This window comes from Larimichthys crocea, chromosome V (assembly GCF_000972845.2).
Source record: "Larimichthys crocea isolate SSNF chromosome V, L_crocea_2.0, whole genome shotgun sequence".
Taxonomy (NCBI): Eukaryota; Metazoa; Chordata; class Actinopteri; family Sciaenidae; genus Larimichthys; species Larimichthys crocea.
The window spans coordinates 1,665,737-1,692,157 of record NC_040015.1 but is presented as its reverse complement, the minus strand read 5'-3'; the positions used below and the strand labels follow the sequence as shown (position 1 = coordinate 1,692,157).

Below are 26,421 nucleotides of genomic sequence, written 5' to 3'. Positions count from 1 at the left end.
GAATACTTGGTGCTGTGGGGGGCGATATGAACGGATCATGATGATCCTTTGCACCACTAGCCACACCCATGATTGTGCTCTGTCTCAGCTGATCGGGTCACCCGCTCACCCCAGCGTATCTGTTCAGATGTGTCTTAGTTTAGACAGTCTACGGTGAGAGCGGAACATCACTGCTCCTCCCCGTGGACAAATGAGGCATTGCAGCTGGTTTTCACACAGACTGCTTAGGGGCGTTTTCAGTCGGGCCCTCACTGACTACGTCATTGGGGGGGATAACATTTCGGTCACGTGCCAGCCAAGGACCGTTCGAGGACCAGTCACTGCCCTGTCACGGTCCCGTCACGGAAACACGGGAACTTTTAAGTTGCTACATCTGTATGTTATGTTCCGGAATGTTGGCAAGTGCTAGAATGTTGGTGAGTTCTGGAATGTTGTCAAGTTCTAGAATGGTTTGATGTTCCTGAATGTTTTCAAGTTATAAAATGTGTGGACATTCTGGAATCTTGTAATTTTCCACAATATTGACATATTGTAGAATACTGTCATTCTCTGGAATATTGGTGAGTTCTAGAATGTTTGGAAGTTCCAGGATGTTGTCATGTTCTTAAATGTTTGGAATCTCTGGAATGTTGTAATTTCTTCCACAATGTTAGCATAATGTAGGATATTGCAAATAGTAACATGTTTCTAGCATGTTTGCCAGTTCTAGAATGTTAGGAAGCTGCAGAATGTTGGCAAATTCTAGAATGTTGTCAAGTTCTAGGATGCTTGAAAGTTCCAGTATGTTGGCAAGTTCTAGAATGGTAGGTATGGTACAACGTGCTTTACAGTAAGTGTATTGTGTCACTTTCCGACTATCTTTTTATCTCTGCACTATCCTTAGACTTGTTCTGTCTGTGCACAAACAGGTCTCTTAACTCTAGTAACCACAATCTGCTAGTTTCACCAGTTTCTGTTAGCCACACTTACTAGCCTAGCAATAGCAATGGCTTCTTTCTCCTCTCCTGCTCTCTCCTCTCCTCCTCTCTCCTCTCCTCTCCTGCTTTCTCCTGCCCTGTGTGCCACATGTTCAGTTACTCCTCGTCCTTCTTTAGTGATAACGGTACTTGTATTAAATGTAGTTTATTTGTAGCTTTGGAGGCGAGGGTCGGTGAGTTAGAGGCACGGTACCGCACCACCAAATAGTCAGTAGCTCAGATAGTTAGCCAGTCCCCTGTACCTGGTGCGGTACCACCGCAGGTAGCTTCAGTTAGCCGTCCCCCGGTAGTTACCGAGCAGCCAGGAGCCTGGGTGACTGTTCGAAGGAGGCATAGCCCCAAACTGAAGCCCATGGTACACCACCAACCACTCCACGTTTCTAACAGATTTTCCCTGTTCAGCGACACACCCGCTGAGAGGCCAACTCTGGTCATTGACAGCTCCATAGTCCGAAAAGTGAAGTCAGCGACACTGGGGGCTATAGTTAAATGCATCCCGGGGGCCAGAGCGGGCGACATCGAGTCTTTTTTGAAACTGCTGGCTAAAGATAAACGTAGATACAGTAAGATTGTTATTCACGTTGGTGGTAGTGACACCCGGTTATGCCAATCGGAGGTCACTAAAATTAATGTTTCACTGGATTGTGAATATGCCAAACCGATGTCGGACTCCGTAGTTTTCTCTGTACCCCTCCCCAATGTGACCAGTGATGACATGTATAGCCGCATGTCATCATTCCAACGCTGGCTGTCGAGGTGGTGTCCAGCAAACGATGTGGGCTTCATAGATAATTGGACACCTTTCTGGGGAAAACCTGGTGTGATTAGGAGAGACGGCATCCATCCCACTTTGGATGGAGCAGCTCTCATATCTAGAAATATGGCCAAGTTTAATAGTCGACCAAAACCGTGACAACCCAGAGTTGAGACCAGGAAGCAAAGCTGCAGTCTTACACGCTTCTCTGCGCCTCCATTAGAGCAGCTGCCCACCCAGTCCTTTAGTATAGAGACTGTCTGTCCCCCATCCACCTACATTATTTAAAGATAAAACAAACAGAAGAGGAGTTCATCGTAAGAACTTAATAAAAATTAAATCAACATCTCCAGCAGTCCAAAATAAGAGAATAAAATGTGGACTCCTGAATATCAGGTCTTTGTCATCTAAAGCTGTCTTAGTCAATGAATTATTATCTGATTATGATACTGATTTGTTCTGTCTCACTGAATACCTGGCTGCAGGAGGATGAATATGTTAGCTTAAATGAATCCACTCCTCCGAGTCATTATAATACTCATATTCCTCGAAGTACTGGTCGAGGTGGTGAAGTTGGAGCAATATTTGACTCAAGTCTATTAATAAATCCTAAACCTTAACTAAATTATAATTCCTTTTAAAGTCTCGTTCTTAGCCTCACTCACCCAACCTGGAAAACATTGCAGCCAATTTTATTTGTTACAGTATATCGAGCTCCAGGTCCTTATTCTGCAGAATTTGCATCAGGCTTGATCCTTAAAACAGATAAAGTAATTATTGTAGGTGATTTTAAGACTCATGTGGACAACCACAATGATAGTCTTAGTACTGCGTTTATCTCTTTATTAGATTCAATCGGCTTCTGTCAGAGTGTAAATAAACCGACTCATTGTCTGAGCCACACTCTTGATCTTGTTCTCTCGTATGGCATCGAAATTGATAATCTAATAGTCTTTCCACAGAATCATCTTCTGTCTGACCTTTTTTAATAACCTTCGAGTTCATATTACTGGACTATAAGCCTTTTTGCCGAAACTCCTACAGCAGATGTTTATCTGATAGTGCTGTAGCCAAATTTAAGGAAGTGATTCCTTCAGCATTTAATTCAATGCCATGTCTCAATGTAACAGATGACTTGTCTGTTTCCTTTAGACCCTCACAAATAGATCATCTTGTTGATAGTACTACAGGCTCATTATGGACAACACTAGACTCTATTGCACCTTTGAAAAAGAAGATAGTTAAACAAAGGAGGTTAGCACCATGGTATAGCCAGCAGACTTGTGGCGTGCCACTAAACTAGAAGAATCTCGTCTAGTCTGGCAAGATAATCTCAAAACATACAGGAAGGCTCTCCGTAATGCCAGAGCAGCCTACTACTCTTCATTAATAGAGGAGAATAAGAACAACCCCAGGTTTCTCTTCAGCACTGTAGCCAGGCTAACAGAGAATCACAGCTCTACTGAGCCATCTATTCCTTTAGCTCTAAGTAGCAATGACTTCATAAGCTTCTTTAATAGTAAAATTATAACTATTAGAGACCATCACCTCTTGCCCTCAACAGGCATTGATCGGCATTCTAATAAAGCAAGTTTGGAAACAGCTGTAAAACCTGCTATGTATTTAGACTGTTTTTCTCCCATCAACCTTCATCAAATAACAGCTGAGCCGTCAACCTATCTCTTAGACCCCATCCCAACCAGGCTGCTCAAGGATGTTTTACCTCTAGTTAGTCATTCTTTATTGGATATGATTAATCTGTCTTTATTTTCAGGATATGTACCACAGTCCTTTAAGGTAGCTGTAATTAAACCTCGTCTTAAAAAGACCACTCTAGACCCAGAGGTCTTAGCCAACTACAGACCGATATCAAACCTTTCTTTTCTCTCTAAGATACGAGAAAGCTGTAGCTACTCAGCTGTGTGACTTTCTCCATAACAATAATCTATTTGAGGATTTTTAGTCAGATTTTAGAGTGCATCATAACACAGAGACCGCATTAGTCAAAGTTACAAATGACCTCCTAATGGCATCAGACAAAGGACTCATCTCTGTACTTGTCCTGTTAGATCTTAGTGCCACATTTGACACCACTGACCATCAAATTCTTTTACAGAGACTGGAACATCAAATTGGCATCAAAGGAACCGCCCTAAGCTGGTTTAAATCGTACTTTTTAGATCGATCTCAGTTTGTTCACCTCAATGATAAATCCTCCACGCATACCAAAGTTTGTCATGGAGTCCCACAAGGTTCTGTACTAGGACCACTTCTATTCAGTTTATATATGCTTCCTTTAGGGAACATTATTAGGAATCACTTCATCAGTTTTCATGCTGACGACACCCAATTATATTTATCGATCTAGCCTGATGCAACCAATCAATTAACTAAACTCCAAGCACGCCTTAAGGATATAAAAAGTTGGATGACCTACAATTTTCTGATTCTTTTAATTTGACCCAAATACCTCAGAAATTCTCTTTCTAGAGACTTAGTTACTTTAGACGGGATCACCCTGGCCTCCAGCTCCACCGTAAAGAATCTTGGAGTTGTTTTTGATCAGGATTTGTCCTTTAACGTCCACATAAAACAAATTTCGAGGACTGCTTTCTTCTACTTATGTAACATCGCCAAAATCAGACATGTCCCAAGCAGATGCAAAAAAACTAGTCCATGCATTTGTTACTTCTAGGCTGGACTATTGTAACTCTTTGTTATCAGGCTGCTCCAATAAGTCTCTTAGGACTTTACAGTTAATTCAGAATGCTGCTGCACGTGTTCTGACAGAAACCAAGATCAGAGATCACATCTCTCCCATTTTGGCTTCCTTGCATTGGCTCCCTGTTAAATCTAGAATAGAATTTAAAATTCTTCTCCTTACTTATAAAGCTCTTCATGGTCAGGCACCATCTTATTTAACCCTCCCCTTGGTACATTTTGTGTACTTTTCAGTTGAAAAAACTCTATAATTTTGCCTGTGTTAATGGTAGTGAGACAAAACTTTCCAAGGTTTTGGGTTTTTTATCCAATTTTAAAATTCCAACCTTAGATTTAATAACAGGACTATGATACACTGTGTAGAAAAGAAAGTTCCTCTGGGTTCCCTCAGGACATTTTTTGTACCATTGACTGCCATTATAACGTACACTTTTGATCCTACTCTAATTTTAGCAAAAACAATGTTGTACGTATGACAACCTTTTCAATCGAAGCTTTTGACGAAAAAAATAAATAAATCAATTATCCATCATTTGACGTCATTTTCCACTGTATGGCTGAGGGCTCCATTCCATACTGTTTCATTGAGATTTTTTTCTGTTGCATTTCCGACTATTGCTTGGCAATAAAACACATAATTATAACTAAAATGGTCTGGGTGTGTTGGTATTGATGTAAAAGTATGGTATGAATGTGTGTATTGAGAATATTATTTGTGTGTGCGTGTGTGCACAGAGAAGAAGAAGAAGTGTGTGCACAGGGAAAAAGAGTCTTTTTTTTGCTCACCACATTTTGCACATTCCCATCTCTCTCCCTCTCTTTCTTATGCCCACAGACCCTCACGGCCTCAACACACGCATGCACGCACACACACACACACACACACACACACACACACACACACACACACACAAACAACAGAGCCCCATACAAAAATACAAAAACAAAAAATAGAACAAAAGAGAGATCAATCGAAATCAAAAGGTCAAAGAAGCACTCAACTACCAAAGTCTTTTTTCATTTTGGTTTTCAGTGCATCATGTTTACTCAGGTGCTGTTGCTGCAAACCTATAAATGCATTTAGCTTGCTTGGCTGCTCATTTCTTCAGCAAAAATGAAGAAACACATGTCACTGAAAGAGGCTCTAAGCACTGTCTTGCAGTCCTCTGAGGGCGAGGAGGATACGTCCAGCATTACCGATTCAGGGAATGACTACTCATCAGGGGAGGTTTTGCCTGCATTTGAAGATGGGTCGAGCTCAAGGGAGGAGGAGGAGGAGGGGGAGGGGGAGGAGGATGATAATGAGGAGGAAATGGAGGACCAGGAGGAGGACAAGGGCGCTGGTTGGAATTCAAAAAATGGCAAGCTGATCTGGGCTCCAACCCATAAAGACACTCTGAGGTACACCTAAAATTCTGTCCTCAGGGTCCACACATTACGCTAGGGCAAGGATTTCCAGCCCAAAAACATCATTTGAGCTGTTCATTACTGAAGAAGTGATTCAGCTCATCCTAAAGAATACAAATCTGGAGGGGAGACGTACAACAGAAGATTGGATGGATGTAAACAAGGTGGAGCTGTGGGCTTTCATCAGCTTGCTGATCCTGGCTGGGCTGTACAGGTCCTGGAATGAGGCGACACAGAGCCTCTGGGCTGAGCACACAGGAAGAGCAATTTTTCGTGCCACAATGTCCAGAAAGAGGTTCATGCAGATAAGCACAGCCCTCAGGTTTGATGACCGCCTGTCAAGACCAGCACGTCAAAGGAGGGACAAGCTGGCTGCCATCAGAGAACTGTGGGATGTATGGAGCACCCGCCTCCCTGTTCTCTTCACTCCAGGAAGAGATGTATGTGTTGACGAACAGCTGGTCCCTTTTAAGGGCCGCTGTTTATTCAAAGAGTACATTCCCAGCAAACCGGCAAAATATGGTCTCAAAGTCTGGGTGCTGTGCGATGTGGAGACCTCATATGCCTGGAAAATGCAGGTATACACTGGGAGGTCTCCAGGAGCAATGAGAGAGGTGAACCAGGGGATGCGGGTCGCCCTTGAGATGACAGAGGGACTTGAGGGTCACACTGTGACAGTAGACAACTTTTTTACTTCTTTTCCGCTGGCAGAGGAGCTACACAAGTGGAAGATGACCCTGGTGGGCACCCTGAGGAAAAATAAACCGGAGCTCCCCCCACAGCTTCTTCAGACCAGGCTGAGACCAGTCGTGTTCAGTCGCACCCAGACAGCTGTATCATACATTCCAAAGAAGGGTAAGAATGTGGTGCTGCTCAGCACAAAACACAGAGATCCAGCAGTGGAGGAGGGGCCAAAGAGGAAACCAAAGATCATAGTGGACTACAATCACTGCAAAGATGCAGTCGACAACCTGGATAAGGTATGTGCTATTACACATAAATTAATTACAATTTATTTTGTTGTTACTCAAAACATATCATTTTCTGACATAGCCATAGGTTATTTAGCACAATTATTGAGTTTATTTTATATTTATAATGTATAATGAATGACAGATGGTCTATATTTGTGTTGAGGAAGAATATTAGTATTTATTTTTTTTTCTTTGGTCATTTCTTTTTCTTCTGCAGGTTGTCGGCACATACAGTTGCAGTCGGCGATCCTCCAGGTGGCCGCAGACACTCTTCTGCAATATCTTGAATGTCTCTGCTTTTAATGCTTACATCCTCTATACAGATGTGAATCCCAGCTGGAATGAGAGGAAACTTTTCAGGCGGCGCCTGTTTCTTGAGGATTTGGGGAAATCCTTAGTGGCCCCATTGATGGCATGCAGACAACGCATGCCACGGACAGCAGAAGCAGCTGAACTGGTGGCACAGGTCCAAGACCAAGTGGAAGAGCTAGCAGCAGCAGAGGCCAGGCCCTCAAAAAAGAGCCACAGGCAGTGCACATTTTGCAGAAAGGAGCGAAGGTGTATACCCAGTGTGCTAAGTGCAATAAGTATTTTTGCAAAGTCCACCTGACCAGTATCTGCAGCTCCTGCTTCACTGGCTGAATTCCCTCACTGACACAAATGCAAATTGTTAAATTGTTTAAGTTGTTTCATCTTCTGTATTTTGTGATTTTGATAATAAATATGTGGGTTCATGTTCCCAAAATGGCATTAAAGGGTTAAAATTATTTAAGAAATACATGAAAATTTGATAGTTATCTCCCCGCCCCGGTGCCTTTTTTTATTCTGTGACACTTAAGTCATCACTCAAATCTCCTCGTCCAACCCTGTCACTTGACCACTACTTTCGACCCCACCACCGTCCTCCCAACCTGTCTCAGTCCCTGTCATTTTATCACATGTGAGGGGTGTTTCCCCCGGGTTTCTTACCTCCAGGCCTGTGTCCTCCTGTGACACAGGCGAGAGGATCCGGACCAGCAGCCACCAAAGCCCCACCAGCAGAGCCCCCCGACTGAGTGACCCACGGCGGCCCCCTGCCAGCAACAGCTTCGGACCAGGCCGGCTGTGGTGGCCCCCCGGCAACAGCAGCCTCGGGCTGGGCCGGCTGCGGCGGCTCCCCGGCAACAGCAGCCTCGGACCGGGCCGGCTGCGGCGCCTCCCCGGCAACAGCAATCTCTGGCCGAGCGGCCTGCGGTGGTTCCCCATAAGTGGTAGCCTCTGCTTGGTAGCCGCTGCCGGCTGCTTCGCCCCGCCCCTCTCCGGACAGGATCAGATCAAGTGACCTTCCATACCACAGCCAAAACATGTCATCATCTCTAGAGTTGCCAAGACCATGTAGTTATAGCCCTCGATTTTAAAAGAGAAGGACAGGATCATGTATACCTGTCTGCGGTGACTGACTACATGTTTTACCTTGGCTGATTTGCAGCTCAGTGACACCATCTGCATGTGAGACACTATCTGGCCGTACCGTGACAGTTCTCTGATTAGACTCGTTCTTTATGAACGGGGCAGCGTTGGAAATGATGACTTTGGCTGCCGGGTTAACGAGGGGGAGAACAGGAGTGAAGGTGTCCTGTATGACCACGCCTCTCTCCACCACCTCGTTCACCTTAGCGGTAGCATCCAGAAACAAAACAATAGCGCCATTCTTCGTCAAGGCCGATCTTACGGACTGATGGAGAAGGAGGGGACAAAGGGGACAAAGAAGAAAGCCTTCTTGTTGCACCAGAGATGTTCCTGTCAAGAAACGGAAAATAACTTGGTCCTCTACACTGTACCAAACGATACCCTCGCAGCAGCAGCAGCAGCAGCTCTGGCCGTAGGGGCCCAGAGATATCGTCTCGACATTCTGCCTCTTCCTTACGCCGGAAATAGACAAAATCATCCTGGAGGAGACTAATCGCAAGGGTCTTAGAAAATACAGAAGAGGCGGCTGGAAGTGGATGGATGAGATTGACTTGCACGACTACATGGGGCTGCTCATCCTAGTCAGTGTGTACAGGTCCCGAGGTGAGGCCACCGCCAGCCTATGGGACGTGGAGAGCGGACGTACTATTTTCCGTGCCACGATGTCGCTCAAAGTCTTTTATGTTTACTTGAAGCTGGTGCGGTTCGATGACCGCGAAACGAGAGCGGAGAGACGTGTCTCGGACAAACTGGCAGTTGTGAGAAAGGTCTGGGACGCGTGGGTCGAGAGGCTACCGACCGTCTACAACCCAATACAATAAAGGTTTTTTTGTCTTTCTTTTGGTAGCGGTGGGATTAAACCCACGCACGCACGCACACACACAGAAAAAAAGCGACAGAATGTTCCAGAAAGTCCCAGAATCTTCTGGCTTGTTACCTGACAGCATGCCAAGTTTTCTGTTGGGACTGAGAAAGGATATAACAAGAGGGGGTGTTGGTGGTGCCATAAACCACACAGGCAGGTCAACCACAGAATGTTCCAGAAAGTCCCAGAACCTTCTGGCTTGTTACTTGGCAGCATGCCAGGTTTTATGTTGGAACTGAGAAAAGATATGGCGGTGGTGGGGAAATAAACCGCACATGCAGATCAACGACAGAATGTTGCAGAAAGTCTCAGAACTCTGGTTTGTTACTTTCTGTTTGGACTGAGAACAAAGATACGGTGGTAATGGAGTGATAAAATAGACAGTTCTGTAATCTCTCTCTCTCTCTCTCTCTCTCTCTCGCTCTCTCTCTCTCTCTCTCTCGATTCCATCAATGCCCAAGGCCGTTGCTCCTTTCGACAGTACATGTTGAACAAGCCTGCCAGGTATGGGATCAAGTCGTGGGTGGCCTGGACGCCCTGCTCGCACTCCGAGGGAGACTCCAAGTTCGCCTTCACACACGACACCGTGCTGGTCTCCTACCGGTTCCACGCTCGGATCGCAGACGTCGCAGGCCGGCGGCACCGTGCGGACAATAAGCCCGCCATCATCCTGGCCTACAACTCCAACAAAGGCGGCGTGGACAACCTGGACAAAGTTGTCACCACCTACAGCTACAGGAGGATGACGGCACGCTGGCCCCTCGCCGTCTTCCACAACATTCTCGACGTGTCCTTCGACAACGCCTTCGTGATATCGAGAGCTCAACCCCGACTGGCTGCCAGGAAAGCACAACAAGAGGAGGGTTTTTCTTGAGCAGCTAGGCAGAGGCTGTGTGCTCCTGTATTGCCCCACGTGTGCCAACTCCTCCTGCTCATCCTTGAAGCGCGGGTCAGTTTGACCCAGTGCAAGACGACACCGGATGTATACGGATTGCGAAGGGCGACAGGAGGGTTAAAATATGCGCATTCTAGAACTGGAATCCAGAAAAAGAGAATGTCCTTTAAAGTTGACCTTTGATGTTGTAGGTAGTAAATGCTGACAAACTGTATGTAGATTCCAAATCTTACAGGCATTGAATATTGACAACTGTTTTGTCTTGCTACAAGTTTCTGTGCTAACAGACCTGCAACTGGTGGGTGTGGTAAAGAGTTTTATCAAGAAAACTCTTTGTCGTTTAATTGACCACTCATCAACTGTTAATGGTATGCATGGTTTTAAAATGACCTGATTGTCTGATGATCAGACTCAAATTATTCATGCACCATTGTCTAATACAAGGAGGTGGAGTATCGTGGAAATGCCTGTATTTAGTATTTAAGACAGGCAGATCTGTGCAAGACATTCCACTGCTACTGAGACACCATGCAGAAGACAGCAGAAAAAAACAAGTGGACTACAGAGAAGCTCATGAGCAAGAAGATTGATCACTACAAGTCTGTGGTATTGGCCCAACGTGAGCATTGACTTGACTATTGGATTCAGTAAGTGCTACTTGTTGGGGCGGTTGTACACGACAAATGCGACACACTATATCTGAAGACAGATGCCACATTCAGATCACCTCAAATGGAGACACTGATGATTGCCATGTTCATAAGTGCTTCTCTTTGGGGTTGTCTTGGTTGTGAGTTATTCGACTGGACAAATGCAGAGAATGACAATTTACATCATTTTCACACGACTAGCTAAATATGAAAATTTGTCACCAATGTTACCCAAACAAAAGCGCTGACTTGAGTTCAATGCAGTAAGTGCTACTTGTTGGGGTAGCTTTGCCCAGGATCAATTTAAAGTATTCACCAGGACAGCTGTTCAATATAAGTTGTTACTGAGAAAAGATTTTTGGACTAGCTTGTGTATTGACTTGACTGCTGAATCTGGGAAAAAAATGTTATTGACCAAAATGTATTGAAAGCCACATTTTATGAGAATCAAACTCAGAGTACCTCAAACAGAGCCACTGGTGATTCTTGTGTTCACAAGTGCTTCTCTTTGGGGTTGTCTTGGTTGTGACAAGTTCCTCGTGGAGAAGGTTCCAGAGAGCTGATTGAAGAGAAATCACATCTGAAACAAATCTCAGACACAAATGCTCTGTAACTTAAGCAACTCTGACTTCAATACTAGGACTTAGTACGCCAATCGTAACTGACTGAAGGCACAGTTTTTCTCCTCATTGTCTAGATTTGGTTATTATTATTACCCTAAAAGAAACACTGACTTTGGTTCTCAATGCACTAAGTGTTTTTTGTTGGTGACCTCTGCAGCCTCAGTTGCGCGAGCTCTGTGTCATTTAAAAGATGTGAATTCTCAAACTGGAATCCAGAAAAATAGAATGTCCTTTCAAAATCTTTCCAGGTTGCCATGTGTGTTGTATGCTCTGGACTTCTTTCATGACTTTTAAGAAGTATGCCTATGTTTGTCTATTTTGATACTTACTCTGTCATTAATTTGTATTCCTTCTTTGAGAATGCAGCAAAAGCAGTAAAGGGCATCTTTTATTGACTAGCAAAGCTTTATCTTTTCCCCATTCACTAATGTTCTGTAGAAATAATGATGAAAGCTTCTACCATCTCTCTGGGCTGACATGAAATGTCCCTCTACCCACTAAATCTGTCCTGAATAAATCTGAGAGAACTGATGGTAGTAGGAGAAGATAAGTTGTTAATGGGAAAAGATTTCTGGACTAGATTGTGTATTGACTTGACTGCTCTGCTTAAGCAACTCTTACTTCAATACTAGGACTTAATACGCCAATCTTATCGGCTTGAAGGCACTACAGTTTTTCTCCTCATTGTCTAGAATTGAGAGAACTGACGGTCAGCTGGATCAATTGGTTGACCAAACACTGGCAGTTGTGCTTCCAAGTTTGTAGGAGAAGATGGCCCTGCTGCTTGCTGGTCAGTTGATGATGGCCCTGCTGTTTGTTGATCAGGAGCTGATGAAGGTCCCCCTGGCTCTCCTTGAACTGGACCTCCTAAGTATTTCAAATTTGCTCCTGCAAAGACAAAGCTCCTTAGCCAACTGCCGTGTTGCACTAATGCATTTTGAATCTGCTTTTATATTAAACATTACATACAATAAATATGTGTCCCTTTAAAGTGTATTTATATGTTTATCTACACATTATACTAGTTAAGTAATAAAAATGAAAGTAAATGAGTGATAAGCAGCATATGATATTGTCACACCGCGGTGAGGTCAAGCTGGGTTTTTGTTCTGTCTCGTCATTTCCTGTTTTATTTTGATATTTACCTGCCCTCTCGTTTCAGGTCACTTGCCCTTCCTCATGTCACCGGTCTGATTGTCTTCCGTGCCCTAAATGTTTCCACCTGTTCCCCATTACCCTGTGTATATATTGTCTGCGTCTCTCTTTGTCCTGTGCCAAAGTGTTTTGTCTTCCGATCGTGCACCAAAGCCGTTTCCAAGCCTTGCCACAGTCATAGCGTTTCTGCTTGTGAGTTTTTGCTTTCTCCTGTTTCATAGTGCTTAGTTTAGTTGTTTGTTCAGCCTCCACCTTTCAGGAGAGTTTTTGTTTCTTCCCTGTTTTTTCAGAGATTTCAGTTAATGTTTTGCAGCCTTTGATTTTTCTCCTTGGGAGTGACTTTGATTTTGATAAATTTTTATAACCAGTTCAGAGTTTTTCCTCCGTTGGAGTGTCTTTTTTTTGTTTGTTTTCCTTAGTTTAGTTTAGTTTAGTTTAGTTTCTATAGCCTGTTGTGTCACTCTGTCGAGAGGTTTTTGTTGACTCATAATAAACTGCTCACTGACACCTCAGCATCTGAGTCCTGTTTTGAGTTCTGGCCTGACAGCTATAAAGGGAATATGTTTGCATATAATTTGAAGTGCATTACATAGTGGACAACTTGCAACCTGTATTGTTACTGAGGGTAGAACTAACAGTCTTATGCAGTACAGGACACTCTAAATTTACAGCTTTGTTCAAATTAGTAAACTGCATTGTCACAATAAATATTCTAATACATTTTGAAAGGGATTTCAAGTCCAGTCTCCATTCCAGACACATTTATTTGAGCCCTTTCATAAGGCAAACTCTGGATAAAGCTGACTTTATTTACATACAAACAATCCTAGCCAGCTAGCTGAGGTAGCTAACATTTATCTGAGGCTAGCTGAGCATTATATCTTCCCTCTCCACCCCACATCATGAACAAAGCCATACCTTTATCCTGTGAACGTTTTTCTGCCCCAGACGCACAAGTACATTTCAATGACATTGTTAATGGTGTCTACCTTTATTCTCCACACTTCAGTGAATGGTGGATGGCTGTCAATCACCCCGTCAGACCTGTCGGCAAACGTCTCTTACCACATGACAGCCCAGCCCAAAGATGTTTTTGACCTGATTACCCCACAAACACGTGTTTTTATATTCATGTTTTTAAGCATATAACTGTCAGACAAAACAAAGGGCATTTGCCTGGGTACAAAGAAAGACATGTGCTTTTAATTCTCCCAAAATATAATATATGAGGCTGAACTTGCAGTTTGCAGCATAGTCCACATATATCAAAAAATGTCACATATGCTCTGCATATGGACATTGAATATTGACTACTGTTTTCAAATCAAATTTTATAGTAATAATTTTATAGTCCAAAGTCACAAAATACATTAGCCTTAGAGGGCTTTACAATCTGTACAGGGAGTGACACCCTCTGTCCTTAGACCCTCGGTTCGAGTGAGGAAAAACTTTGTCTTGCTACAAGCTTCTGTGCTACTGCAACTAGTGAGTCTTGTGTTCATGGTCTAGATTTGTCCTTTATTATTACTGTTACGAGGGAGGGTGGGGGAATGCATGTAATACGGGAGATCACTCTAAACACACAAGCACCAGTCATACATAAGTGCTTCTGACTTGGATGATGAATGGACCCAAATGCAGGCAGGTACACAAAAGCTAACTTTAATAATAAAGCAAAGCAGTGAGGGATGAACACAAAGAAACACAGAAGCAGGATAACCAACAGACAAAAAAAAAAACAGACTAACCAAAAGGCCACTGGAAATCCAGGCAAAAAAATACAAACAAAAGATTGTTTGTCCAACAAACAGAAATCCAGAAATAACAAGACCACAATACAATAAGACCAGGAGCATGAACACGGGGATACAAACCAGGAATCTTAAAGCACACTAGGAAAAATGCTGGAAAGAAGAACACAAGGACACTATAGCAGACACACTAAAGCCTAAAATACACTGCAAGCGGAATTTTAGTCAATCGTTCCGTCCGGCAGTTGTCACGGCTCCGGAACGACTGCGCCCTCCGCAACACAGACGCAGAGCTTTTATTTTTCACGGACGCCAGAGCACGGCGCATAAATTCAGCACAGAGCAGACCGTGTGGGGAAGGAAATCGGCTACAAAATATAAAATAAAACCCCGGTGGATTTTCAAAATAAAATACTCCGTGTTCACCACTGTGATGGCCACAGCTGTGGCCACACAGCCATAAAAAAGTTGGTAACCTTCTGCACTCACACATTTGTTTCTATGGTTAAATTTTGGTTATACATATTATACATTTAGTTGCAATAAATCACACTTTCTGTTTCAGATAACACACTTTATTAAATGACAGTACATTGGTTTTCTATTTGAAGCGCGCACATTTAGTTAGCTTTTGTACAGTCTTCATTTAATACAATTTCTAATCTGTTTTCTTTGATTTACCGGTGCTGCTGCTGGGAGCTGGGAATGCCAGGCAAAAGGATCCACCCCACAAGCTCAGCCATTTTGGAGCAGAGGATGCTGATTGGGCCGGCACATCATGTGGGGGGGAATTTAGTGCTTTACTGTTTAATTCTTTTGAGACAATTAGTAATTTTACTTAGTTTTGTTAAGTATGGATTATGTTTATTTCAAGGAGTTAATTTTCCTGATTTGCGTTGGTAATTAGCTGTTGTCTTTTGTGTTTGTTTACCCCTCTTGTGTTGGTATGGGCTGATCACCCAGTATATAAGTTTCCCTCTTGTGTTTAGTCATCAGGTCTGTTTGTTTTGTCTTCTGTTAGTTTGTTTGTTTGTTTTTTTTTTAATTTGACCTCTTTTATGGGCCCAGTTCTTTATTGCTTTTGTTTGGAAATTTTGTTTTCTTTCATACTTTGGGTAAATAAAAACCCTTTTTTGAAAATACTACCTGTTGTGCTTATTGCCAGCTGACTCGGTCCCTCACAACCACAGATCGAGTTTCATTACAAGAACACGTCATAATAGGAGGGGCCGACCTGAAGTCAACAGGTGAGGGGTTTTCAGGCGTAATCATTTGACACCTCACATCCTTTTTATAAGGACACCAGAAAAAAAGATGCAGTGTGGAATGCCATTGCAGGAGTCAAAGAGACTACAGCTGGCAATATCGTGCGATTATGCATGAATTTGTTCTCGCGTCGCTCTGTGGCCAGCGGAGACGCACCTGAGTGCATCACAAACGGATTATGTGTGAGTTGGTGGACAGCGGAGTACGCAGCCGTTCCGGAGCGGAGCCGTTCTGCAGCCGTTTTGCATGCAGTGTATTTTAGGGGTCAGGAACAAGACATATACACACATGGCCAATTAGGCTCAGGGTTGTTGGCCTTTAGTCTTCCTGTCCTGAGCTGGAAAACCCACTACCTGCTTCCACAGGAAGAAAGGCCCAAAGAGCCTCCCACCTCTTTGCCGGTGTACTTCCTTACTTTATTGAACATACAAATTTGAAAGGAATATAATACAAAAATAAAGACGTATAGATAAACTCAAATGAAACAGCACATTACAGAAACAAGATACACATATCCATAATTACAAATACACGTACATATATATGTATACTGTTACCATCCCTTCCACACTTATTTAGAAGTGCAAAAAAATAATTTATTCACAATGGCTTCCTGTGATCTAAAAGATTGTTGTGCTTTCTCTGTATGCAGTCTATAAGAAAAGCAACAGCACATTAAGAAAAAGATGGGACTACTCAATGATTCAGTTATGTTTATGTGAACTGTAAATAATAACCAGTAGAGGTTAGAAGATAGACTTATTGCTTTTTTAAGCTGAACTTTAGTTTCTAACTGAAACCAAAATAACAAATTAATTAATAAATTAATAACAAATTTAAAAGAAAGTTGTCAAGTTCAGAAGTCTCAAATCACCATCAGACCACCTTGCTTGTTTCCGAATAACTGCCAATGCTTCTTCAGCAGTGAAATGACATAAAATTGAAATACTGTAGTATAAGTAGAGGCACAGTACTCGAGTGAATGTTTTGAATTGTTATATTCCAGCATTAGTTCTTAGTAAGTTGAGTTCTTAAATGAATCAAAAGCCCTTACAAGGATATCAATACTGTTGTGGAGAAATTGCTGAAGTCAAAGGTCAATGGTGAAGTCAGGAGGGAAGAAAGTGTTCAGGAGCCTCTGATGTCTTATGCTGTATTATTTATTGACGCTTGGCCAAGGAGAACTAGAGACACTCTCAAAGTTCACCTGAAGTGCTTGAGTCGGTCTCGCATTCTCATGAACTCATGCTGGTGGTCACACTTTAAACCCTCATAGATGATGCCACAAATACTTTACGCCCAAAATAGTCAAAGGGAATGCATTTACCCATGTTCATGTTCACCTTCAACACACTCTAGTCTGGAGACACTGTTGTCTGTTCATGCTAATGGTGCGTCAACAGTTAGCTATCTATTATGACTAGGAATGCAGCAACAGGTCTCTTTGACCCTGGACACCACAGTGTTGAGATATGGTGGCACCTAGTCAAAGACAAACAATTAATACTGCCGAGGACCACAAGGCTCACACGTGACCTCGTGTAACCCAAAAAGAGAAAATTCCATAACAATCCCCTCTTATTGATCATAAGATCAATACTAACTACCGAATAATAATAATTACCAAATTTAGAGACCACCAGGGAGTACAGTCAGAATGGGATTGACACAAACATTATAAAACATTCGTATTCACACAGAATTATTCAAAAGGCCATCCATAAAAATCATCTTTTAAACAAAGCAGTCGGTTTAGATTAATTCATACAATCAGTGAAAAACCTTAAGAACCCCTCTTATGTACCCCATCATCCCATTCCCATGATGTGTGAGTTCCACTTTCAGGTTAACAAGGGCCTTTAAGCTAGCGAGGATCCCCTACAACACAAAGGTGTTAAAGAGGGTCATCAGGGAGGTCACAGATCATGTGCAAATATGCCACTGGGAGAGGAGAAAGATCAGATTTATTATTTCACCTAGTAGATAAAACCCTAGCAATTAGAAGGGGTTCCATAAAACAATTGATTTAACATTTTTAGAGCAAATTTCTTCTCTCAATCAATCACAACAATCATCATTGAAATCAAGATATTGCAAAATCTTCGACCCATGTACATTATGTACAGTAGAGGGTCACCACCATGGAGAGGTTACTAGCACATACAATGCATGGCGGCGTGGAATCCATCTTCGTAGAACTTTTCCACGAACAGTCGATATCCATCAGTTGCATTTCATCATAACAAAATTGTAACTTTGAACTTTTGAACATGTATTACATTACTGTGAAAACCATCATTGAATAGATTTTAAAACTGATTCATAAAATGGCAATTTCTAAATGATTAAAAATAACATCTCTTAGAATACTAAACAACCAGTAAAGCCAGAATCATCACATAAAGTTAACCTAAAATGGAACACACAGGTAACAGAAAACATAGACACCATCCATTTACAGACCATAAGTCTCCTCTTCATCATTTTCACCAAGAGAAAGATCATCAAGGTCAAAGCCTCGAATCCTTTCCCCAAAACCTTCAAAATCATAATACCTCTTACCAACTGGATTGGCAGCCTCTGGGCGTACATACACACCTGGTTTCCAAGAGGTTTTGAACAGTTTGTTTGGGCCAGAACTATTTGAACTCTATATTCAAAACCTAATTTTACATACTTTTGTGTATGATTAATGCGAAAAGTTGTAGTATAACTGAAACTGCTCAGTAGGTACTGTTCATTGACTGTTTTAGCAATGTATAAGGCAATTTCAGTATCATGTGGAGACTACAGGGTAGGCAGGAGTATAGCACTCATCTGCTTCATCTTCAAATCTCGTGGCCAAATCATTCCAGTTGAACACTTTATAATCCGCTCTAGTGAATGGAACTGGATGTGACATCGGTGAGTGTATGGACGAAGGCATATTTTGACATAGCCAACAGTTACTGAGATTACGATCGCAAGCATAATCATTCATTAGACTGAAGGCCGAATTTGTTTTTTGGAGGTCACCTGTACCTCTATCACTTCTTGTTGATTTAGGTTTGGCTACATCAAGTGTATTTATGGAAGAAAATTGACCAGTATATAGAAAACTGTCACCCTTATCAGTTTCACCATAGTACAGATCTTACCGCTCTGCACCTCCCCTGGAACATCTCGGTAATTAACAGCCCACAGTTTATAATCAGGATAACTTTTCAATGGCTGTTTAGTGAAACACCACAGCTCCAGAGGTTCAGTCAAAGGTACAGCAGCTGTGAATGTTACCTTCATTACCTGGGTACACTCAGCACTGTCTTAATCAGAGCTTTGTCATGCGTTGTCCACGACCATTTACCTTGAGAGAAAGTCAGGGGGTGAACAATATAACAGTCATCACATCTGTCAATTGGACACTCAAACATAACAGGGTTTATAGTTTGGTTAGTTTGGTTAAAGCGCAGAAAATACAAGTCCTCATTGCCACCAACACCTGGTTCCACCTGGAAGACAAAAACATTTTTTTTTAGATATTTGATTAATACAAAATTTACGTTATTAAAAGGATGAATTGGTTCCTCTGATGGTTTCGTGAGCCGTTCAGACACCTGTAATGATAAAATTCAAAACGTCAGTTAATCTTTTTACATATTCAGCCATAAACTCATCCGTCCAAAGCAGAGAAGTTTTGTTTGGTGTCAGAGATTACCTTGTCCCTGTGGACATTAGTCTCCCCATTAACATCTCATGAGGACTCAGTCCTGTTGTTGCACTTAGTGCATTTTAGATGTAGTACAACACAATAGGCAGTGCATCAGGCCATTTCAGACCTTTTGTTAGTACTGTTTTGGTCAACCGTTCTTTGATAGTTGTGTTCATTCTTTTAACTTGACCAGAACTTTGTGGGTGATATGGAACATGCAACTGCAACTATGTAGTAGCGTAAACAAAGTGTGCTTTTAAGTAGAGTCAGTTTGATTTTTTTAGCTTGACATATATAGTTATTTCTATTATTATTTAAGCACAAACTGCACAATTATCGATTCATAATGAGCACCATGATTAGAGTTGAAGTTGATTCTGAGTTGATTTAAAGTGTGTGAAACTTATTCATCAAGTTGAAACATGTGTTAATCAAGTTTAAAGAAGATTGTACTACACCAAAATAGTATGCGATGATTGTTACAATACTTAACTTCAAACACTTGAAACATTTTTTCTTTGCAGTAGAAATAACCTTTATCCTATGACAATTTAAGTAAAAAGGTTACTTTTTAAATGAAGTTGAACAGAGCTATCTTTAACAGTATAATCCTTGAAGAGGAAGAGCAAAGATGTTGTTTTGTTTTGGCTTTACAATCTGCACTTCCTCGTCACTAAGGTCTGTGTAAGGCTCCTCCTCTCTGGGTCTGGCTCCTTCTCCTTCTAAATCTGACTCATTAGACTGTCTGCTGTCTTCCTTCTCCTGTCTGTGCATAATCTTGACTTTCCTTTCTAATTCACTACTGTAGCTGTTAGTAGGAAAAGTTCATCCTCTGCCTTAGTTTGTGATGTGCTTGGTTGTTCATCTACAGTATCATTGCATTGCAAGAGGGCCTTGTATTTAAAAGTTGCAGAAAGACGAAGAGCACTTTTCCATTGTTTTTTGTTGTTTCAACAGTGTTATCCCGACCTTGGTTAAAATACTCAACAAATCATGGGGAGCGGGAATCTTGGCTTGGTGCTTTGCCCAGCCATACATCATAGCTTTTGCACAATTTTCCAAATTATCAACATGTCACTGCTTTATCTTAGCCATTTCTAAAGCTCTAGTTTGCAGCTTAGCTTCTAGTACTTGCATTGACACATTTGGCACTTAGATCAGTTACCTTTTTAAGTCACTGGATTCAAACTTGCAGCTTTTGTCACTCACTCTCACACCACCACTACATCTTTTTACAGACCAGTCAACCACACTTGCATACATTACTGGATGCATCTGGACTCACGGGATGGATTTCCACCATTAGGGTTAACATTTATCTCAGCCATTAGCAGCTTTTCTTTCTCAAATATTCCCTCATACGGTCACATGCCATTCATCCATTCACACAAAAGAGAAGTGAACGGAGACACGAAATCTCATCCTTCCAGTCTACCGACAATTCCAACAGAAAACATCGCCTTAAACTGTGATGCCTGGTCAGATGTGTATGTGTGTGTTTGTTTCAGCACACTGCTTATCAATGACAGGTTGACCAACTAATTTCACATTGGTTGTTTTTTTGTTTTTTTTTTCAGGAAAATATTTTGTCTTTGACTTAGCTTTTGCTGAGTCAATTTGCATATTTTCAGATTTGTCTACTTTTTTGGACAGATCATTACCCATTTTCGCTTGCGCAGTAGGACATTAACACATACAGACAAACAGATTTCAAACCACAATACAGCAGCATCAAAGGTCAGTCTCCACACCTTTCTAACTACAGCAGTGGTGATCTGAGGTGAAAGGATGAAAAATGTATTTCTTTTTCTCTCCCAGTGTATACACATTTAAAATCAACGTTTCCCAAAGGACACAGAGTAGATCCCCAATCTTGATTCAAACAAGGGTGTATTTAAACTCCCCCGAAAATGTCTTTTCTAAAGTTTAAACCTCAGGTGGGTTTCTCTGTGCCGAGTGCAGCCCGAAACTGCCCTGGAAACAAACAGCCACATAGTGGCAATGCAGTGGGTCATAAACCCAACCTGCCCCCCTTCAGATCCACACACTGTACACTGCTCTGTAATCAATTATTGTTACAGCTCCATTTATTTTTAATGTCATTTTTTTACACCATTGTCAGCTTTCTTGATTTCTCACTTTAAATCAATATGCCGAATTGAACATCTAACTGGGATGTTTGTATGACACATACGTTCCAAACAAAGCCAGAGGTTTCAGCCAGGACATTGTCCCCAAGACACTGAAGCTCCTGACCCCCTGGTGGGTCTTAGATGTTTTTATATTCCAGGCAGATTAAATAAGCACATAGTTTTTTATGATTTCGTCAAACGCAGACATGGTAAGGCATAGTAATAAAACTTTGCACTTACCACGTCTTTGTTCTGTTGAAATCCTGTTCGTGACGCCAATTGTTGTGGAGAAATTGCTGAAGTCAAAGGTCAATGGTGAAGTCAGGAGGGAAGAAAGTGTTCAGGAGCCTCTGATGTCTTATGCTGTATTATTTATTGACGCTTGGCCAAGGAGAATTAGAGACACTCTCAAAGTTCACCTAAAGTGCTTGAGTCGGTCTCGCATTCTCATGAACTCATGCTGGTGGTCACACTTTAAACCCTCATAGATGACGCCACAAATACTTTACGCCCAAAATAGTGAAAGGGAATGCATTTACCCATGTTCGTGTTCACCTTCAACACACTCTAGTCTGGGGACACTGTTGTCTGTTCATGCTAATGGAACGTCAACAGTTAGCTATCTATTATGTCTAGGAATGCAGCAACAGGTCTCTTTGACCCTGGACACCACAGTGTTGAGATATGGTGGCACCTAGTCAAAGACAAACAAGTAATACTGCCGAGGAGCACAAGGCTCACACGTGACCTCGTGTAACCCAAAAAGAGAAAATTCCATAACAAATACCAACATGTGGGTGAGTTAAGGTCTGGTGTCAACAAACAGACAGCCCTCACTGCTCAGCTGTCAGTCAGGTCATGGGATGGACGGAGCTCCTGATGAAGCAGCAGTTGGTTGTGTAACCCAATGATCCTGGTGTGACATTTGGCCTCAGCGACCACAGCCGCAGCTTCTGAAGGGAAAACCAAATCAATGCTCCATTGACTGTCAGAGCGTGATGGAAATCTAATTAAAGGCCCTCCAGGCACAGCTGGTCATTTTATGCAGCCAAGCACCAGGGCTCTCGAATCAGGCTTTACTCTGTACAGTGAGGGGGGGATCTGTGGGCCTCCCTGACCAGGACAGAGTCAGCCTTGCCTGTGCCATTGTTTAACAGTGTTTTTGACATACCTCAGTGCATTCTGGTCTAAATTACAATGCCCATAGAATCTCACGCTAACAAACACAACATGGACATTTGGAACTGTTATGGTAAATGTATTGCACAGATGCTTATTTTCTGTGGACATTTGGATTATTCAGCATTTATTCCGAGGCATGTTTGTGTCCACCTGATGAATTTAAGGCCAATATTGATCCCCCTGTAGCTCTATTTTTAGTCTCCAGCAACTCTCCAACAAAAGAACTAACAGATGCTAAAACACTAAGTAAATCGGAGGGCAGAGTTAGTGGTAATTGATTAATCTCTACAAGTGACACCCTTCACATTACACATTTGCCCAGTCGTTAAATTAAGATTTAATCACCCCCACACACCCAAAATGAAAAAGCTAAGATGGCAAATAAAACATGATTTATTAAACCCCATTATCCACATTAAATAGTATTTTAGTGTTTCTGCTTTCTTTAGATAGTGACAGTTGGAGACTGGAGACCTGGTGTCATGCCACTACCAGGTGAACTATCAGGACCATTGGCTCTGTTACATCAGAGGTAGACCCTATGTGATGAACCAAATAAAAGAGGGGGTGATATTAATGGGATTTTGGTACTGCTGACATTGGAGAAGGGGGTGGGGGAGGTTGAGTGGGGCAATGTCCCGCCAGGAGCTAATCGATGCTCACATCCTGTGAACCCTGCATGTAACACGGCAGAGCACTCTAAACACACAGGCAGCCACACGGAAACAAAACAAAGGTGGACGTGGACTGGAGTTTGGGACAAGCACAAGAGGACCACCTAACACCTCCATGGGGTAGCCATACAGCAGACACAGTCAGTTCATGGGACACGTATATAAACATGATGAGGAGCATCAAGAGGCAAAGAGGCAACCCGCACCAGTGATACGTAAGTGCTGCTGACATGGATGATTCATTTGCTGTCGTGCTCCAGCAGTGAAGTCCTGTGAAAGAATTTTCTCAAATGGTCTAAATAGTATTTATTAATGTCCTGCATCTATTTATTACTGTTATTGTAAAAAGAAAGCAATGGTCAAAGCTACATTTCTGACCTAACAGAAACCCATTTAATTTGCATATTCTTAGAAATAGGAGAATTCACTGTTAAAGGAATTTGCATGTCATTCCTATGGTGCAACTCAGCTTTATTCTGTGTGGTCATGGCAACGACATATCTCATAAGAGGATGACTGCACAACGAGCTCCGATGGTATGATGGTATTGCCAATGTTTGGATCACATGTTGAAACATTGTGGTTGATCTTTTAACATTCTTTTTTAAAGTGCAAATCTTTGGTCTGAACTTCTGTAATGTAATAAAAACCACTGGTGCTACCACTGATTGGATGAGCATTTTGATTTGTAGGATGTCAGTGCTTGCTGCAAAAAAATGAAAAACAAACCTTCAAATTTCTCTTTCTCACATTTTTCTTCTACTCAACAAATCTCATGTACACATTCAACTGTTTTAGGAATGTAACAAGCACTGTGAACTGTTTTTAAAGGATGTACATTTTCGGTAGGAACTGGTCAGCTTGAGGCTGCATCAAAAAGTGCAGAGGGAGAGACGGAGGTCAGAAAGTATTGAAAGACAGACAAACACCAGCTTTGTTCTTAAAACGATAAGTGGTGGTTACCATTTGGCAACTGATTCTATTGGTTGTAAAAAATATCGTATTCATCTAATTCCTGAGATTGTGGGATGGCACAACATTGCAAAACATAGGTGCAATAGGGCAACAAACACAAGTAGTCTGATGTTGCGAGAGGTTCTGAATAAACACCTACATTAGCTAAATTTATTTGGAAGATAAACAAATGCGTGTGATAAACCCAAACTTTCTGTTGTAAAAATTCACAAAAGTTTACAACCTAACTTCAAAAAATACAGTAGTTGTGTGCACTTGTGTGTCTGTGCAATCAGCCATTATTAGTGACACTGCACCCACTTTCTCCTTCTTTGTAGCCTGTCTGATTGTCTGACTTGCATGACATGCATACTGTGTCTCCACAGTTTGAGGACATGTGGCATTGAAGTGACCATGGGTGACTGGAACCTACTGGGCAGCATCCTAGAAGAGGTCCACATTCATTCCACCATCGTGGGCAAGATTTGGCTTACCATACTCTTCATCTTCCGCATGCTGATCCTAGGCGCAGCTGCTGAGGACGTATGGGATGATGAGCAGTCTGAGTTTGTCTGCAACACTGATCAGCCAGGTTGCAAAGCAGTCTGCTATGACCGTGCCTTCCCAATCTCTCTCATTCGCTTCTGGGTCCTGCAGGTCATCTTTGTCTCTGCACCCTCACTGGTCTACATGGGCCACGCTCTCTACTGCATCCGATCGCTGGAGAAGGACCGCCATCGCAAGAAGGCCCAGCTAAAGGAGGAGCTGGATGAGGCTGAGTTGGCATTGGACGAACATAAGCGCATGGAGAGGGAGCTACGGAGACTGGACGAACAGAGGAGGGTGAAGAAGGCTCCTCTCAGAGGCTCTCTGCTGAGAACCTACATCATCCATATCCTTACACGCTCTGTGGTGGAGGTCTGCTTCATCCTGGGCCAGTATATTCTCTATGGGATCCAGCTGGAGCCACTGTATAAGTGTGAGAGGCTGCCTTGCCCAAACAGTGTTGACTGTTACATCTCCAGGCCCACAGAGAAGACCATCTTCATGGTCTTCATGATTGCCATTGCTGGTGTGTCACTTTTCCTCAACATTCTGGAAATATCCCACCTGGGCATAAGGAAAATCAAACAGACACTCTATGGAGAAAGGTACACAGAAGATGACACTTTGAGTTACAAGAAGAAGGCATCCTTAGCACAACTCTGTGTAATGAGCAATGTTTCGCCGCACAATGGGCCTTTGACTCAAACCTTCAAAGTGATCCCAGAGGCAGACATGAAGCCTCCTTATTACAACACTGTGCTCAAAGCCAACCAGAACGCAACAAGACACAACAGCTTGGCTCATCTTGGATACAGTCAAACCAGTTATATCTGCCCCCATCCAATGATGCCACCCAGGTCTGGCCAGAACTGTGCAATTGAAGCCCCCCTAACACACGAAGGTCCAGAGGTCTGCACAGCTATGGTGGACCCGCATCCAGCCTGGGCTTCTGCTGTGTCTAATGTGGAGGGAAGTATAACAAGTCATAACGAGGATCCTCATGAAGGAGAACACCCTCATCCCAGCCATTTTGAAGCTCTGCTGTCTACTAGCGCCTTAAGGCCCAGCACTTTTAGAGATCTGAATGAGGATAGGCAAAAGGAGTCAATGGGGAGCCAGGTGTTGATCCCCAACCCCAGGAAGACCAGCTTCATGATCAGGCCACCATCTGAGAGCTTGTCCTCCATCAGTGGCTCCACGAGCCCTTCCTTACATACCTCAGAGGAGTCAGACGAACTGGGCTCCCTGCAGGGAGACATGCCTATGATGCCGCCTCCCGGAGGACGGAGGATGTCAATGGCAAGTAAAGAGCTGAGATTGCCTCATGTGTCCAAATGACATTTCACATAGTTGGGAAAATAGATGGCAAAGTCATACAACCTTACTCAGTGCAACTGATTATCTGTGAGCAGCTTACATTGTTGTTATGTCATGTTATTATATATACGTCCTCTTCAGTCTTTTTGCCTCTGTCATTATGTCCATAGAGGCTGCTGAGCCTGGTTGCATTGCCTGCTTGTCAAGCTCCTATTCTGGTGGTCCACATGCTTCCCGGTGCTCTGAGCTCACAGTCCAAGCAGCCTGGCTAACAAACTAAGCTAACATTAGCTAACAGCAGCTATAGTTGGAAGCAGTTTACTTTACTCTTAACTTAAGTTTACTTTACTGGAAACTCTATAAATCACTGAGAGTTGAGGTGGGGCAGCCTGAGGACATCAAAGGGAAAATAAGAAAACATTACACATCTTATGTATGTAT

General features: G+C 42.6%; 2 protein-coding genes across 2 annotated transcripts; both read left to right on the top strand.

Annotated features, from left to right (window-relative positions):
• Window positions 1-5,764: 5,764 nt before the first annotated feature.
• LOC109143172 (piggyBac transposable element-derived protein 4-like) lies at window positions 5,765-7,486 on the top strand. Its single transcript, XM_019279615.2, has 3 exons — window positions 5,765-5,795; window positions 5,878-6,839; window positions 7,051-7,486. Exons 1-3 carry the CDS (start codon window positions 5,765-5,767, stop codon window positions 7,441-7,443), a joined length of 1,386 nt encoding a protein of 461 aa, XP_019135160.2. The 3' UTR covers window positions 7,444-7,486.
• Window positions 7,487-24,531: 17,045 nt separating this feature from the next.
• Window positions 24,532-26,001, top strand: LOC104928167 (gap junction alpha-10 protein-like). Its single transcript, XM_010742396.1, has one exon. The coding sequence runs from the start codon at window positions 24,532-24,534 to the stop codon at window positions 25,999-26,001; it is 1,470 nt and encodes a 489-aa protein (XP_010740698.1).
• The last annotated feature ends 420 nt before the right edge of the window (window positions 26,002-26,421 follow it).

Bases quoted from the DNA above. Each gene is read 5' to 3' on its own strand.
- LOC109143172 (XM_019279615.2), top strand. From the start codon at position 5,765: ATGGAGGACCAGGAGGAGGACAAGGGCGCTG. The intron at 5,796-5,877 runs GTTGGAATTCAA...TTCTGTCCTCAG, and splicing joins GGAGGAGGACAAGGGCGCTG to GGTCCACACATTACGCTAGG. The intron at 6,840-7,050 runs GTATGTGCTATT...TTTCTTCTGCAG, and splicing joins CAGTCGACAACCTGGATAAG to GTTGTCGGCACATACAGTTG.
- LOC104928167 (XM_010742396.1), top strand. From the start codon at position 24,532: ATGGGTGACTGGAACCTACTGGGCAGCATCCTAGAAGAGGTCCACATT.